The sequence below is a fragment of the Notothenia rossii genome (genome assembly GCF_949606895.1).
Source record: "Notothenia rossii genome assembly, chromosome: 5".
NCBI classification, from domain to species: Eukaryota; Metazoa; Chordata; class Actinopteri; order Perciformes; family Nototheniidae; genus Notothenia; species Notothenia rossii.
Window position 1 is genome coordinate 18,280,714 of NC_136903.1, and position 17,500 is coordinate 18,298,213.

General features: G+C 43.7%; 2 protein-coding genes across 4 annotated transcripts in view; one reads left to right on the forward strand and one right to left on the reverse strand.

The window, feature by feature from the left end:
• Positions 1–14,116, reverse strand: part of iqsec3b (IQ motif and Sec7 domain ArfGEF 3b) — a 28,053-nt gene extending 13,937 nt beyond the window's left edge. Inside the window, exons 1-6 of the mRNA XM_079684611.1 lie at positions 13,494–14,116; positions 8,270–8,341; positions 4,113–4,230; positions 2,529–2,918; positions 1,331–2,040; positions 435–596 (exon numbers count right to left, since the gene is read on the reverse strand). Of these exons, the coding sequence (XP_079540737.1) occupies positions 435–596; positions 1,331–2,040; positions 2,529–2,918; positions 4,113–4,230; positions 8,270–8,341; positions 13,494–14,014 (1,973 nt within the window). The 5' untranslated portion in view covers positions 14,015–14,116. The remainder of the gene's footprint in view (positions 1–434; positions 597–1,330; positions 2,041–2,528; positions 2,919–4,112; positions 4,231–8,269; positions 8,342–13,493) is intronic.
• wash1 (WAS protein family homolog 1) overlaps positions 13,986–17,500 on the forward strand; it is a 7,493-nt gene continuing 3,978 nt past the window's right edge. For 2 of the 3 annotated variants that reach the window (XM_079685521.1, XM_079685523.1), the window contains exons 1-4: positions 14,699–14,855; positions 16,171–16,311; positions 16,817–16,928; positions 17,060–17,206. In XM_079685521.1, the coding sequence (XP_079541647.1) occupies positions 14,848–14,855; positions 16,171–16,311; positions 16,817–16,928; positions 17,060–17,206 (408 nt within the window). In that variant the 5' untranslated portion in view covers positions 14,699–14,847. Of the gene's footprint in view, positions 14,118–14,698; positions 14,856–16,170; positions 16,312–16,816; positions 16,929–17,059; positions 17,207–17,500 lie in introns of those variants that run through there. The other variant, XM_079685522.1, reaches the window with a different exon arrangement.

The window sequence follows — 17,500 nt, forward strand, 5'->3', positions numbered from 1 at the left end:
TTTTCTAGTGTCCTTTGACAGCTCTTTGGTCTTGGCCATAGTGGAGTTTGGAGTGTGACTGTTTGAGGTTGTGGACAGGTGTCTTTTATACTGATAACGAGTTCAAACAGGTGCCATTAATACAGTTAACAAGTGGAGGACAGAGGAGGCTCTTAAAGAAGAAGTTACAGGTCTGTGAGAGCCAGACATCTTGTTTGTTTGTAGGTGACCAAATACTTATTTTCCACCATAATTTGCAAATAAATTCTTTAAAAATCAGACAATGTGATTTTCTGGATTTTTTTTCTCATTTTGTCTCTCATAGTTGAGGTATACCTAGGATGAAAATGACAGGCCTCTCTCATCTTTTTAAGTGGGAGAACTTGCACAATTGGTGGCTGACTAAATCCTTTTTTGCCCCACTGTGTATGTGTATTTATATAATGAATACTCACTCAAGGACATCTCTGTTGAATTGCAGCTTGCTGTTCCCCAAGAACTCTCCAATCATCTGTCTGCTCAGGCCCTTCCTCTGAAGCAGGAAGTGAGCCACTCCGATGGCCGTGTCCGGGACGAAACCACGCGTGATCAGGAAGTGTATGCCTCTCTCTGGGTTCCTGCCCGCAGATAGCCAGCAGCAGAAAAGAACATAGTGTTAAGAATTAAACAGCGCGTGTGCAATGTGTTTGTGCGTTCAAGCAAAGTGAGAAAGAAAATATGTGTCTGTGTGTGTGTGTGTGTGTGTGTGTGTGTGTGTGTGTGTGTGTGTGTGTGTGTGTGTGTGTGTGTGTGTGTGTGTGTGTGTGTGTGTGTGTGTGTGTGTGTGTGTGTATGTGTGTGTATGTGAATAGGACACACAAAGAGAAAAAGGGAAAAGAAGAGTGCATTCATGTGCAAAATCAGTTAGCTCTGGTCTTCTGTGTCAGACCTACTGTCACAGATGCACATGAGTTCATTTACTTTAATTTGTATTAACTAATAATAAGTGCAGGCCATCCATGGGCTCTATTTATAGACTCTGAGAGGCTCTAACATTGTTCATGACCTCCTTGTCTGCCTCTCAACTGCATTCTCTCCTTTTTTTCTATCTCTCTCACTTTTTTTCTCTTCGTCCCCCACCCTCCTCTATCTCTTTTTTTTCATTGACTTCACAAGATGGCACTGAAACCGCAGCTCCTCCCAACAATCGCAAACACTAATGAGCAGCTGCTGAGAGCAGTTTTGCAGTGCTGTTGGAGATTTGTTAGACGCAAACATTAATAAGTGCATTTTGAACCCTGAGCCAGAGGGTGCAGGATTATGTTGTAATTTCCTGGGTATTAGTATGTATTTGTGTTGCTGGTCCACTCACACATTGAAGAGGTTGAGTCCGATGCGGTAGAGGCGTTTGCGGTGTGTGTCTGTGGAGAGAGTTGGTGAGCGACAGGAGGCTGGATCCTGGCAGCGGTCCCTGGGCAGAGAGACCACCAGGGCCTGCAGGGCCTCGGGGCTCGGCCCCCCGGGGATCTGCTGAGGATGGGTGTAGTGGTACTGCTGGTACTGGGTGTAAATCTGAGCAGGTTGCTGGTTGGAATGGGCTGATGTGGAGATAGAGGTGGAGGTAGAAGTGGATGTGGACCCCAGTCTGTCTGAGCCGCTCTCCCCCTCCAGGCCTCCTCTTCCCAGAGTCGGTGCTGCAGAGCCCCTTCTGGATCCTAGACCACCCATTTCCAGCTCCTCACTGGGCGGAGGTGCAGGAAACTCTGACTCCTCTGGAAACGGGCCATCTCCAAAATTCATCCCGCTCTCCGAAGTCTTCCTGCTGCCCTGCTGCCCTGCATTGCCCAGAGAGGTGGTGGTCGTGGTGGTGGCGGAGGAGATGGTGTAGGAGCTGTTGCTGTCGATGTGAACCGTGACGTCCCTGAAGGCCATGAGCAGCGAGCTGGCACTGCGGGGCATACAGGCGCTCTCAGCTGCTGCCCGAAGGGCCCCGGGGTCCATCAGGAGCCCCTTCCCTTCTCCCCCTTCTGACAGACTCCAACCACGAAGGGCGTCATCAATTGACTGGGCCAAGGAGTGAAGCTGCAAATATAATAATAAAAAGTATGCGTCATTTAAAAATAGGTCAAAAGATATGAGTCATGTGTGAGAAAGTTTGTGAAACAAGATGGGGTTGTTTATTTGTGGCTATTTGTCTACAAGTGGTAGCAAAGAAATGTGCTGGTTGATTACAGAGTAAACCATAGAAAAGATATTGCCCATCAGGTCGTTGGGGTGATTCATTAATCTAAGCAGCTAAATTAAGTTCCTCAGTCTTTTCTTCGGTTAAGGTTTAATTGGAAAAATGAAACTATTGACCTGACAATGGCACTATGAAAAGTCAAGGGATCACCAAATTCATTAGGATTAAGGAAAGTTCATGGCAATCCATCGAATATTTGAAACATTTGTCTTAACTATTTACCCTTCAGATGTTTCAGAAAAGACTTAACTTCTTGATGTATTATTTTCTGGACCCCCTTGCATTACTAATTAAACTAAACGAATGGGAGCTGAAACTAAAGCCTCACCTGGTCAGAGAAGCAGTCTTCCAGCTGTGTGAGTGTTTGTCCAGGGTTCTGATTTGGGGCTTGAGAGTGACGGGCTGCAGGGGCCGACGCAGGAGAAGGAGGCAGAGAGGTGGAGCGACACGGGGGAGGAGGAGGGGTTTTAGAGCGTAAGGGTATCTGTCCTCCTCCAGGATGCAAACTGTAACTGTGTCTCTGGGCTGTGTTCCTGTTCCGGCCTGAAGGGCTGGGATGACGCAGGGAGATCCGACGGGGCAGCTTGCTCTCCGACAGGGAGTTACGGATCTTCTGGAAGTTTTTGCTGAGCTGGTACTGACGGAAGGCCGTTTGGATACGACGAGCTGCCCGCCTCGCTATGAGATGGCCTCCATATTTCTGCTCCAAGTCTTCTATCTGGGGAAAGGAAGAGAGTGAGGGGGAGTGAGTTTAAATATCAAACATGTTTACAAGGCTCTGAAACTCACGGAAGACAGCGCAAGAGTCATATTGCAAAGCACACAGCCGCCACTCAAATTGTTATTCATCTAACAGCAGGCAAATATCATGATGCCATTTTGTTCATATCTACAAAGGATCAAAGAATTTGAGCCTGAGTAACAACATGCACACTCACGCTTTCTTTTCAGAAGTATCCTTCTTACTTATCTGTCCACTCTTTAAAAACTGCTGAGGGTTTATGGCATTAGAGCCAAAGTAAACATCATCTATCATCGTTCAACAGCTAATACTGGCTGAAGGGCCAAGGGAGGCAGGATGGATGGGCTGTGACAAAGGTGATTTTGAGGAAATGAATAGAAAAGTAAACATCCGCACAAGCCTATTTTTGTTCCGTTTGTTGGCAGAGCCACTCAGCCCAAAATCTCAGCTTCCTCCAGAATTTTGCCCTCATGAATTTCCAGCAAAAAGGAGACGAAGAAGAGAGAGTAGAAGGCGAGGAGGCACAGATAGGGAGAGAAAAAAAAGAGGACAGCCACACATGTGACTGTGTGTGTGTGTGTGTGTGTGTGTGTGTGTGTGTGTGTGTGTTTGTGTGTGTGTGTGTGTGTGCGTGTGTGTGTGTGTATGTGTGTGTGTGTGTGTGTGTGTGTGTGTGTGTGTGTGTGTGTGTGTGTGTGTGTGTGTGTGTGTGTGTGTGTGTGTGTGTGTGTGTGTGTATCTGCTCCGAAAGCACGGCCACAAAAACTGTGCGTTTACACACACGCAAGCAGAAAGACACACACATACACTCACACTGCAGCAGCCATAGCAGTAGCAACAGCAGACCCTTCAGCAATTTGGTTTGAGAAATAAAGACATCTCCAGCCGCCAGGAGCAGTTATTAGCTGTTACCATGACAACCTAGCATCTTTGCGTTGCTGTCACTGTGGCAGTGAAATTGCTGCTGTTCTTTTTCGTGTCAACACAGACAGAAATAGATCTTAATAAGAGTCTTTTCTGACGCAAGACACAATGTGAAATGATCATCCTTCAAACACCTCCTCACTGTTAAACAGGGGGAAGAGTCAACATCCATTCCATATCAACATGTGCTTACAGTCCCACACATACAAACACACACACAAACACACTTGGAGAAAAAAATCATACCTGTTTGTTCTTATTCTCCAGTGAGATCTCGTACTCGCTCGGTCCCTCTCTCTTGGTCCCCTCCACTTCCTGTCCACCACCAGAGGACGTCCCATCCTCCAGGCTAAGCATCTGTCCACTGCCGCGGAAATAAGAACAAAAAGCTATCAGTCCTCTCTACTGACCTTCAAAACGCTGCTGTTATCGCAGTGGCAGCCATCAACTGAGCGAAGAGTAAAGAGATTCATGAGGGAAGCAGCAGGTGGAGAGTGTTGGCCCGGGGCGAAGGTGACTGAGTTTATGTGTCCGGTTATATTTGATCATATTTGAGGCTCCAATGCGTGTTGCACGAGTGAAACTCTGGATATATGCCTGGGAAGAAAAATACCTTTTTTCTTTTTACATTGACTTGTGGTGTGATAAAAAGTATTAACTCAATCACTCCTTTACTATTTCATATATACTAAAACATACTAGTTAACTCGAGTGCAAACATCAATATTTGGTGATCAGCCTGCAAACCTAGATATTGATCTTGAGATCGGACATCTGGAGTGGATAGTTTTTGATGGCACTTTATAGTCCATTAGACTTTCCCAACAAGCTTCATTCACAGAGCAACACTTTGATTTCATCATTAGACATTGCCAGCTTCACACAGCCAGAGCGGTGCGCTGCACTCTTGGCAGGTCCAAATGTGTTTTTCACCACACTAAGAACATTTTGCCACGGAAATCTGTGCACAACATCAGCACGGATTTCCTATGTGTTTCTATTGCAATAAAATCATTTCGATGAACATTTAGTTGAATTTGTGATCAAAAGTAAACCGGCATGAGTCCCTTGCATACAAATTAGATTTATTTGTTATACTTTTTTACCATGTTCTGATGCTAGGATGACAGTATGAGAGGAGAATAAGTCAGTGACTTCATTTCAGCTTTTAAAAAACGCTGGAAGGGATTCACAAAAATAACTGAGTGACAACCAAATCCTCAAATTCAAACAAGACTATCAAAAAAAGTACAAGAATAGATCAAACAAGGATAATTTTCTTGGAAAATAGATTTTCCTCAGAATCAGACTACCTGATTAAATAAAGATTACAAATATGTAATAAACAATAATTTCAATAATACTGTAGCAGCTGGGAGAATAAGAACAACTGGAATCTGGCCTCAATCTGACTCTGAATTTAACACATTTGATAGTGGAGGCTTGTGGAGTGTCCCCCTCTCATAATCCCAGACCCTGTTCACAGATGGAACAATGTTCTTTTAAATGACAGCAGTAGTGAAATTCTGTGAAAGCCATCTAAGGCTTATCTAAGCAAATGGCTGCCATGAGACATCAGAAATATCCCTTTAACAAAGTTCTGGTGCGGTCATTTTAAGAGTCGTTCAGTTTGCACAAATTTAAGAAATTAAAAGTGCAGTGGTCAATGTCTCTGGCATCTCACCGCCTCTAAAAGACACAAAAGACTGACACTGCTATTCAGAACCTTTTATATAGCCATACTGGACTGTTGTAAGCATAGAGCTATCAGAGCCTAAGAGGTTTTATAATGGTGTGCATTAGCGTGTGTGTGTGTGTGTGCATCGTGTTGTGTGCTAGTGAAATCTTTCTTCCACCCAGATAATGCCTACTCTAATATTTTTTTATACGAAAGGGACTAGTGCTTAACAGGACTGGGGAAACTAAAAAGCCTCCTCATGGTTAAATAATGAGAGCATCACTAAAAGTTCCTCTTTGTTTTATTTGATTGCTGTGAAAGCAAAATATTCTGCGTTCCCCAGCCAAAAGTCAAAGATGGAGGCTTTGTGATATCTTTAAATGAGGCAAGGTTAGCATACATAGAGAGAGAAAAGGAGGAATAGAGTGCAGAAACCAGAGGCTGGGATAGAAACAGAGAGGAAACAGGAAGATACAGAGAGACTGTGTTGGTGTGTGCATGCTGGAGGCTGTCTCTATCAAAAACTCTATTAAAACACCGCCATGCCCCTGTGCTGCATCAGAATGCATTAGAGTACATTAGAATACATTAGGATTTAAAAGCAAGAGCCGAGCTATTAATGTATCTGGACAGCAAAAGCCTCTGTAATCATATAGCCGCTATACACCCTCACCCCCCCCCCCCCCTCTTTCTCTGTCTACACCCCCCACCCAACACACATACGCGCTCACTCATTCCCACAAATGTGGCGGCAACAAACATACCAAGCACACACTCCTCCTCCTGCATGCGTGACGTCATGGTGGGAGAAAATGAACATCTGTCAAATCGCATCTCTCAAGGTCCCTTTAGAGACTTACAGTACTGTACTGCCAGGAAAGAAACACACACACACACACACGCACACGCACACGCACACGCACACGCACACGCACACGCACACACACACACACACACACACACACACACACACACACACACACACACACACACACACACACACACACACACACACACACACACACACACACAGGAGAAAAGGCACGGCAGGTTAGGCTAGAGGCGGATCCCATGACATCTCTAGGGAGGTGTGCGTGCTCTGATGGTTTCATGTGTAGAGGTGGTGCAAATTTGCAGCCAATAGGCACACATAACTTCAAGATTATAATGAGCTATACAGTGTTACACGGCTCCTCATCATCTCATCTACTCGGGTACATGTCCACTGCTGCTGTGCCATTTGCTCATCCAATCAGCACTATGTGGGTGTAGCGTTAAGTCATCAAATCAGAGAAAAGCGATGGAATCCAGACAGACAGATGGTGATATTCATAAAAACAGATGAGTGGGAGACTTCACGAGGAGGGATGGAATAGAAATCAACAGATAAATAATGAGTAGTGAGGCATACAGACACAAACAACACAATTGGGAAGATATAACAGCAGATGGGGAAACAGAAAAAGCAGACATGCCTGGGAAAGACTAGATTTAGAAGCAGAGTTCAGAGGATTAAACCATTAGAGGGAGGGAGGGTGTAATCATTGAGAAACATGACAAAATCAGCTTTTCAGAGTTTTACAATAGAGCTTCATCCAAACATCGGCAAGTCAAATGTCATTCGTCCACACACAAAAAATAGTGAACACACAGAAGCCGCCCACACAAAAACAGACGACCAAAGTGCCGACAGTGGATCCTCAAAGTCCTCCAGTTACTATGGTAGTGGTAGTTGTTACGTCATTACTGGGTTGCCATGGGCACTTTCATAGTGGTAATATCAGTTCCCATCCGGACCCCCACTCTCTCTCTCTCTCTCTCTCTCTCTCTCTCTCTCTCTCTCTCTCTCTCTCTCTCTCTCTCTCTCTCTCTCTCTGTCCCTCTATATGTGAATCACCCTGGAGGCTATATGATCTTATAGCACATATGTCAAACTCAAGGCCCGGGGGCCACATCCGGCCCTTGGTGGATTTAATTTCGGCCCGCAGGATAATTTCTAATTACTATTAAATGTGGCCCGCCGCCGCCAGTATATTGCACGCACACCTTCACTCAATCCTGAGGGTTTCTTCATCCATTGATGAACTTGCACCCAAGATGAGATGCCAAGTATCTGGCTTGAACTAGCATCACAGAGCAGCACACTGAGTTTAAATGGATGTTTCCTCTTGCACTTTGTTTCTTGTGACAACAGGGCATGTTTGTTTTTTTCTTTGAGGGAAATAGTTTTTTGAAGCTGTTGTTGGCCTGTGGGAAAATGTAATCATAAGAGTTGTTTTTATAGGCAATAATTTAAGCTTTGTTAGTTCCAGGTTTAATATGTGCAATAAGTTCATTTCAATAAGTTTTCCAATAACATTGAACCAGTCCGGCCCTCGACTAGTACCGATTTTTTAATTTTGGCCCACTGTGTATTTGAGTTTGACCCCCCTGATCTATAGGATTGTTAGGGAGCGTTTAACTCTGTCATTGTTACTGCAGGCTCCACATATCCAAAGATATTCCAATTCAAACTTGCATACAGCGCACACACTAACAAACGTGATTAAAAGCCTGTGTATGTGAACATGACTCAGATAGATGACAAAAAAAGTTTCATACAGTGTGTATTCATAGGGACAGGAAGTTTTCAATGGTTGAAAGAACGATCAGTAGGAGCAAAAAAATGCAACAAAAAACAAATAAAGATAAAATAGTCTGTGATTTGTGTCTGACTCGATCTTACCCGGATGAGCAGCTGGTGTCCCCCTCTGGATGTTCAGGGGCGGGGCAGCAAAACTGATGCAGTATGTCACTCCTGAAGGGCAGACAAGAGGAGGAGAGGTAAGCAAAGGAAGGAGTAAAGAGGAGAAGCAGACACAGAAGGAGGCAGAGGAGACTCAATTGCAAGGACTATCCTGTCATTCAGGTGTTTATTGGCTGTTGTTGGAGGCTTGCCATGTATCCATATTCTTCCTCATGTTAATTTTTTGTCCAACGTCCCGAAAGAATCTGAAAAAGCTCTCTTCTGGATTATTTCCATGGGCTCTGTTTACAATGTGGCACTGATCCCAGGGTAAATACCCTATGTAGGTCAATCCAAGGCTGAGAAAGCTGAGATTGAGTCGTGTAAGTATTTACAGTTTGTGTGTCCGGATGTGCTTCTTTTTGCCCCTTTACCCTTCCATTCATCAGATCTGTGTTGATTTAGCAGAACACCCTAACCCAATCTGGACAGATGGTGGCTACAGCTCTGTTTCCTGCTCCGTCTTTTCTTAAGTTCCCCTCTCTCATTTTTCTCTCATACATTTTACATGTACATTCATATTTTAGGCATTTCGCTGGTTCTCCCGTCTTGAGCAATTTCAAGTGAAAGAACAAAAACAGAAACACATCATGTTTAGGTTGTTGAGTAAATCAACACTTTTACCTTCCGATAGACATTCCACCACCAGTGATGTAAAAAGAGGTGTGGGAGTGAAGGTCACATTAGGGCCTTTCATGATGAGCTGAAATAATTCAGTTGACAGTGAAATTATGCTCCTGTCTTCTGACCCGGCATCAGATGATTGCTTGTGACACAGAGCCACAGTGACAGCAGTTGGAGTCATTGGAAGGCTCGGAGTGACATTTGGAGCTATAAAAAGCTACCTTTTCACGGCAACTTCCACAGACATAAAGGGACGATGTGCTCGTTCTTTTTGTTTGTTTTTAAATCTCTGATCAACACAATCACAGTTGCTTTCTATGAATAATATTCCTGTGACATCCTCCCACCACTCACAGCTTTAAAACCCACTCAAATGCAAATATGCTGTAGGAATCAAAACGTATGCTGTCCTTGATCATGGTGTGAGAACTTTGACTTAATTATTTTGATTATTATACTTTATTAATGTTCAGTACTTCTCCCAGTAGATAAGCTATTGACTTCGTTTAACAGCTTCCAGGGGTTTCGAAACTATCAGAAATCTCTTGTTTTTCAGCACACTTGTTTTCTTTTCTCCTCCAGCCGGAAAACAAATAACAACAACATGAATCAGATTCTCATGAGCACTTCCGATCCTCTTCAAACATGCGTGTCAACATATTAAATATTTTAGAAGACTCAGACGGAATAAATATCCAATAAAACATTAGACAACTCTTTTTTTTTTCTCCATCTAAGTTACCTGCTGCTGCATTTTAACAAAGTTCTATTTGTTATAACTCTTATTTTGGGCTTCTCCTTTCCTGTAGTGTGTTATATAGGGTGTTTGTGCATGTAAATGGTCTGCAAAGGCTAAAATCCCTGTGTTCCGTCCTGAGGGAGTTTCTCTCCCACACCCCTGCCTGGAAGCCCACGATTGGTATCCTTTGTTTACTTCTGTTACATAGTGACATCACTAAGTAACACTTGCTCCTCTATTGGTTAGCGCTCCAACACAATGTACATGATAGGTTAAGAGGCGGGACATCTCTAAGTGGTTGCCCAATCACAACAGAGTCGGCCAGTTAACCAATCAGAGCAGACTGGGCTCTGGTTTCAGACAGAGGGTGAAAAGGTGCTGCAACACAGGCTGGATGAGAAAAATAAAGAGCTTTTTGAACATTAAAGCATGCAAACATGCCACAGTAGAGGCACAAATATTAATATGAAAACAGAACCTCTGCATAATCTGGCCCCATTAAATATTTGTTCAATGTTACTTTTAGTTTCTTGATCAGCACATAATAGGCCTTTATTGCACTTTTTGATAGAATAAATAATCCATTATGATGGCAAAAGTCTGATTTAAAGCATATCTTTAATCTAATCTCTTCTTCATAACATTACATATACAAACTAATTGTTTTTATATATATAAATGTCAATATGTTGTCAGTTTTGGGGGTCTTAAGGTCACACTAAATGTTATCTGATGTGCATCTGATGTTGGTTGACAGAAGAGAAAGAATTACAATTAATTAACTTCGCTAAAAGCACTGAACATGCAAAGTGTATCACTGTCCAATCAGTATGACGCTGAATTGTTTTGCCAGGCTCATAGAAAACATTTGCAAGGAGGAAAAGGCCAAACTGCTGGGGTCCCTTAGTACACACACACACACACACACACACACACACACACACACACACACACACACACACACACACACACACGCACACGCACACGCACAGACACACACACACACACACACACACACACACACACACACACACACACACACACACACACACACACACACACACACACTCAATGGGTCTGTTCATCATCTGTCTACAAGACAAACACATGAAGGCCACCGCCTCCAGAGACACTTACAAAGATAACAGGTGAATATTTTAACAGTACATGTCTCCTGCTGTCGGCCCATGTTCTCTCTCTCCCTCTCTGTGTCGCGGCCTCCCTTTCACAATCCCTCTTCTCTATCCAGTTCTTTTAAGAGTACTTTAAACGCTATGTTGAAAAAGATCGGCTCCATTTGTATTCAAAGCAGTGTGTACAATTGTGTGCACCGTCCACTGCGCCACAGCCTATCCCTCTGTTGTCCAACCTACCTATCTGTCCACCAGCAATATAGATAAACTGGAGAGACAGCTACCTCAAATGCACCCTTTTATTATCTTTGTTTTGGTCCATCCCTGTAACTCTCTCACTCTTTTTCTCCAATCTCTCTCAGCTCCTTCCTTTTCACAGGTCCACTCCAATGTCAGCCTCCAGCTCCTTCCTCTCGACACCTCCAAGGGCTCCATCAAAGACAAAGACTGAGCGTGCATCTCGCGCTCTTTATATTTCTCTGGCTTTCTCTCTCCTGAGAATGGCTGATTACCGTTCGCTCCATGGGCTAAGTGGGGCAGATAGGAGGCTCAGCTGGAAAGAGACAGAGAATGAGAGGAGGAGAGGATCCTGTGCCCCCCTCCCCCCCAACCACCTCCCCATAGGACACATACACATGCACTGACTACACTGACAACAACACAAAGTGCACAAGCATACTCTGAGCCAACCCTACGTAGCCCACAAGTCATTTATCTGCAGGGCAAATACAGCAGGGCTCTATAGTTAGACATACATTCAGATAAATGCATTCAATGAAATATGAGATGTTCAAAGGTAAACAAAGGCCCAGAAAACCCACATACAGTTTGTAACACAGTATAATGCTGACACATAAGTGGCTGACAACAGGAAAAGCAGATCTGCTGATCTTGCAGCAGGCAATGACAGGAAGGTGAATCCTCTATAAATGCAAGTGAAGCCTTAACTCCCCCTCACTTGTCCGGCCTGCCAGAAGCAAAACAGGTGTTAATCTACTTGTCTTATCCGGAGCGACTTAAAATCACTTGGAAGGTGAGGATCTAAGGTTGCATTCAAGGACACACAATCAGCTGCTGCAGGAGCAAGAAGACCATTTAATAGCCGACACTGCTGCTGGGTCAACTGGTGGAGGCCTCTGCTGTTTTCTGCCTCCAGCTTTCAAAATAACAATTAGTTTATTGTAATTCCTTCCTCAACGGTTTAACTCATTTGAATTAAAAAGCAGTGGTGTTACACTGATTCCTGTCAAACTAATAACAAATAGTTGCCGCAGGGTAAGCTCTCAAGAGAGTTCGACTCAGGCTCAGGTTTAATGCAAGGCTAGAAGAGAGCAACAGGCACTGTATTCACACACACACACACACACACACACACACACACACACACACACACACACACACACACACACACACACACACACACACACACACACACACACACACACACACACACACACACACACACACACACACACACACACACACACACACATACATGCAAACACACACTACTACCGAGCAGGAAATGCAATGCGTTCCTGGGTGAATCACTCACTGCATGATCAATATCAACAACTCCTTTTTTTAATATGTCTCCCCTTCTGCACTCCTCTGCTCCTCTCAACTCCTTCTCTATTCTGTGTTACTCCCTCAGTGGGGGTGGGGTCCCAGAGAGACCAATCAGGACTCCTGCTGGGATAGACTTATGAGCTGAACACACAAGCATGCACTCAGAACGAGAAAAAGATGGGTTTCCTCTCATTAGGTGATGTACTGATATACTATGAGGCTCTGGTGTCAAGCAGGGTGTGTGTGTGTGTGTGTGTGTGTGTGTGTGTGTGTGTGTGTGTGTGTGTGTGTGTGTGTGTGTGTGTGTGTTAGGTGTGTGTGTGTGTGTTCGGTGTGTTTGTGTGTGTGTGTGTGTGTGCGCGCGCGCGCGCGCGCGTGTGTGTGTGTGTATCATAGTACAGCAACATCAAGGCCCAGAGGTCCCTTGAGAGTTCACAGCGCCCGTGCAGTAATAGAGAAACCAGCAGCAGCGCCATGGACAGCGTCTCGCGGTGTCTCATCATCGCACGTGAAGCTGTTCTCCTGTCTCGAGCTGACATTGACCACACTGTGCAGTAAATGTTTCCAGCACAGACAGACACACACACACACACACACACACACACACACACACACACACACACACACACACACACACACACACACACACACACACACACACACACACACACACACACACACACACACACACACAGGCCTACAGCTGTTTGTTATGTAATGTTCCAGTGATCGTGATCCAGTTTCTCATTTTAATAATCAACGTCTTCCTCTTCTGGCACAGTCCTTAGTCGCGACTCATAGTTGAAAATTGGAAATTTGCAAGCGCCTTCTCCCTTAATTAAACGCCTCTCAATCTGCAGGACACGCGCACAAGCGTGCACCCTCAACATTAAACAGTTTTTGACGGATGCTACACAAATTGGCTATTATGAAGAATTCAAGACAGGCTGATTTAGCCTAACTTTGAGGTCAATACTAAGCTAATTCAATACCAGAGGAGATTTTAACATTCATATTTACCTTTCATAGCTATATTCTATAATTGACTATTTTAGGACCGACACAAATATATGAAAACAAGCTCATAATCTCTACTCACTCTGATTTCCTTGAGAGGGATCGACAAAGGGTTGTAGGGGTCATCGGAACCAACGAGCGGCAGCTTTGGAAACTTCCGCCGTTTTCTGGGTCACTTTCATCCGGGGAAGCCGTGGACGGGTCGGCCGGGACCATCTGCATTTCCCCAGGGTCCATAGGTTGGGAAGGCGACGACTCGACCTCCGGAGCAACGTCGTCCTGTCCTGGTTCAGCCTCGTGGTCCGACAGAGACTCCGCACCCGTGTTGAGCTGGGGGTCCGTAGGGTGGTGGTGTTGATGAAGGCAGCTGGGGTCGGGGTGATGATGGTTATGGTGGTGATGGTAAGGATGCTGCTCCTGTACCCTGACGTCCCGCAGGTGCCTGTTCTCGCCGATAAGCTCGTCCACCCGCCGGTCCAGCTCCTCTATCCGGGAGCGCTGCGTCTGGATGAGACTCTGCTGGTTCTGGACGATGGTGGTGAGCTCGCGCAGGTACAGAATCGCCTGCACAGGGTTTTCCAGCAGACTCGAGCTCATCATCATACCCAAGACAAGAGAAAGGAAGAGAAGCAGAAGAAAAAAGAAAGCTGGACTGACAGATGGAGGACAGAGGAGATGCAAAATATCCGTGAGTGCCGATGAGAAGGTGAGATGTCTTTCCGCTCTCCTCTCCTTGATTCTGCTCGGGTGTGGATAAAGCTGCGCCGACCGAGCTAGCCTCCGCTTCTCCGGTCGTTTCCCTCCCTTCCTCTCTCTCTCTTTCTCTCTCCCACTGCGCTGAGTGGTGCTGATGAGAGGAGCCAGATCCAGATGTGACAGGAGGGAGGAGGGGAGGTGAAGCACTAGAAGACCGATGCGTCATTACGCACTTGCACGAGAAACTTACAGAGCAAGTACGCACTCTATTGGCTGTACAGGGGGATTCAACATGTACTTTTCTGAGCCGGGTAACTGTTAAAAACACCTTTACTTGTTTATTTTTTGGTATGTTTTTTTTCAAATTCTACACAACCTTTATGGACTAAACTGCTTAAAGCTATATTTATGTTACGCATAAAAAGTATGATCAAATAATAATTCGTTTGTTCTTGAGGCTTGTTGTTTTTGCTGTTGTAGTCGTTTTTCTTATCTTAATCTGAAGAGCACATTTGTTTTAGCCAACCTCTCATATCATTCAAGTCGTTGAGGTGCTTCAGAAAACAGACTTTTCTCAGAGAACCTGAAGGCAACTTCCGCGTGGTGACCAGGTGACACGTCACAGAAATGCGGAAGTACAGACCGTTGTTTTGCCAAACGGTAGCTCGGATGCTAGAACCGAAAGCCGAACGGCTTCTTATTAAATTAAATCTGTAACTATAAACACTTAAACAACACTCATGGTCAGGTAAGACAGAAGTTTCCATCCGACTGCATGTTTCAGTATAACATGTCATTAAATGTGATATGTTTTAAAGCGACTCTGTCTTTAGCATGGACAGGCTTTCCTCTGGCTTGTGTTATTATGATGTGGAATATCTTTGTTTAAACCAGCCTAAACGTGGGTTTATTATCTGTTAGCTGTTGATTTGACCATAAACTGCTACCAGGGATATTTTTGAGCCAACGTACAAATTAAAAAGAAACAAATCCTCTGAGCCTTATAGTTACGTTGATGCATTTGTCTTGCATGGTCATGTGAGAGTCAGATGAGGTCGGGAAGAGAGTTATTTCACGCTAAATAACCTAATGACAGGTTAGTTTAGCTGGAACAAGCATCACCAGCTGTGGAAGAAGTCTTCAGATCCTTATCATGAGTGAAAGTACTAATACCATAATACGAAAGTTAAATAATCCGGCAATCAAACGCGTATATTAGTTAAAGATGTATCAGCAAAATTATCTTAAATTAAAATACGTAATTGTGCAGTAAAATAATCCCTTCTATTGTTTTACTTTTATATGAAATGTTTTGGGGTTATTTACTGCTGCATTTATTTTGCATTTCATTGATAAAGATGTTTACGGTTGGGCCGATTTTAACTTATTTTATATAGGCTACCATTGGGTACTTCAATATACAGCAATGCGTCATAGTCTATAATATTATCATGTGTTTGTTATAGCACTGTCTGATGAAAACTTAACAGCTGCTTTTTCAAAAGCAAAACCAAATCAGCAGAAAAACAGGCCAGTTTTTTAGCTTTCTAAACCAAACTTTCAGTGGAAAAGCGCCAGATTGCATATGCTTTTTCTTCAATATAACTTCAGAAGTAGAAGGATATTCTTCATCCATGAAGGAACGCTTTATTCTTTAATCTTAAACATTCAGAATCAACACAGGAGATACATGGTTTCACTGGACAGAAAGGGGATGGATGACGCATACATTTAGTGGAGTATGTAGAAAAGTATTTTCTTCTGAGGTGTAGTGAAGTCAATTTACTTCTAATTTGTACTTACTTACGTACAGTTCTTCAGTAAATGTACTTGGTAACATTCTACAACTGACCATCATTGTAAACAAGTTGACTGACTCTTTGACTATCACAATTACCCAGTTCCCTTCCAGTTTTTCTATAATCATAGAAACATCAAATGTTGGCTTTACTTTTTTTGAATAATGCCATAATTGCATCCCAAATCCACGATCAAAGTATGTCTGTTCGCAGTGCACACAGCCTTGTTTTTGATCATAAACCTTTTTCCTGTGTTCTCTCTAGGATGACCCAGAAACACTGCCTGGAGGGCCAGGTGTACTCAGTGCCTCTCATCCAGCCCGACCTGAGGAGAGAGGAGGCCGTCCATCAGATAGCAGATGCATTACTCTACTTAGAGACCATCTCTACAGATATATTCAAAAGGTACACTCATTCACTTGCTCACTCACTCACTCACTCAGCAATCAAAAAGGTTGTCGATATAAAAAAAAGTAGCATTTGTTGAAAGTATTAAAGGACAGAAAAATGCCGTAATTTGGATTTGATAGTCAAATCCATATTCTAAGCCACAGCATCTGTTTATTAGCAGATGGTCCTGTCTGGTACCTTGAAAATACAGGAAGTGTCTCCTGTAATCTCATGAAAAGAGTGACATTTAATACCATAAATGTTTTGCCAATATAACCTTTTTAAAGATGATGTGTTAGTAATTAAAGGATTGATGGAGGAAGAGCTGTGTAATACTTGCACTTCATTAAATGCACATTTTACAAAAATAATAATTGTGATTCAGCACCCTGCAAAGAAGGAATTGTGGATTAGTCTCAAGTTATGCCCTATATTGGATTATGTAATATGGTCTCCGACATAATTCCCTCAGTGTATGTTTGTCCATATTTATGTTGGTATATGTGTGTGTTGCTTCCAGGGTGTCAGACAGTGTAGAGAGGAACCGCCGACAGCTGCAGAGCGTCACTGACCGGATCAGGCTGGCTCAGGCCCGCGTCGACAAGATCAAAGGCAGCAAGAAGGCCACCAAGGTAACACAGCACCCCCACTCTGTCAGGCCTCTGTGTATATGGCAACTATGATAGAGACACAGTAAGGCTCATTGAAAGCATTAATTAGCCCTGTGTATGTTTTTTATATCATCTGTTTTTTGTTTATAAAGGTTTTCTCCAGTGCCAAATACCCGGCCCCAGATCGACTTCAGGATTACACATCTATCTTCATTGAAGCTGTAGACCCTTCCTCACAAACTCGCCCTCGACACAGGATACAGGATAAACTGCGACCCTTTGATGAGAAGGCTTTGCAGGTGAGATACATTCATTAAACTGCTAATTACACCACACTAATCCAACAATTACAAAATGTTACTTGTTATAAGAGCCTACGTTTCTGTGTTCTACTTCCCATGTCCTGAAGCCCACACGCCATACTGTAGTTATATAACTAATACAAAAGACAAGAAAGTGTGTGCTTGCCTAATAGCAATGGGGCCTTTTATACTGCCAACTCTGCTAAAACTGTGGGTTCAAAAAATGGATAAATAGATGCATGATTAATTTCCATTTACATGGCTTTTATCTTACTGCTGAGAATAATGACA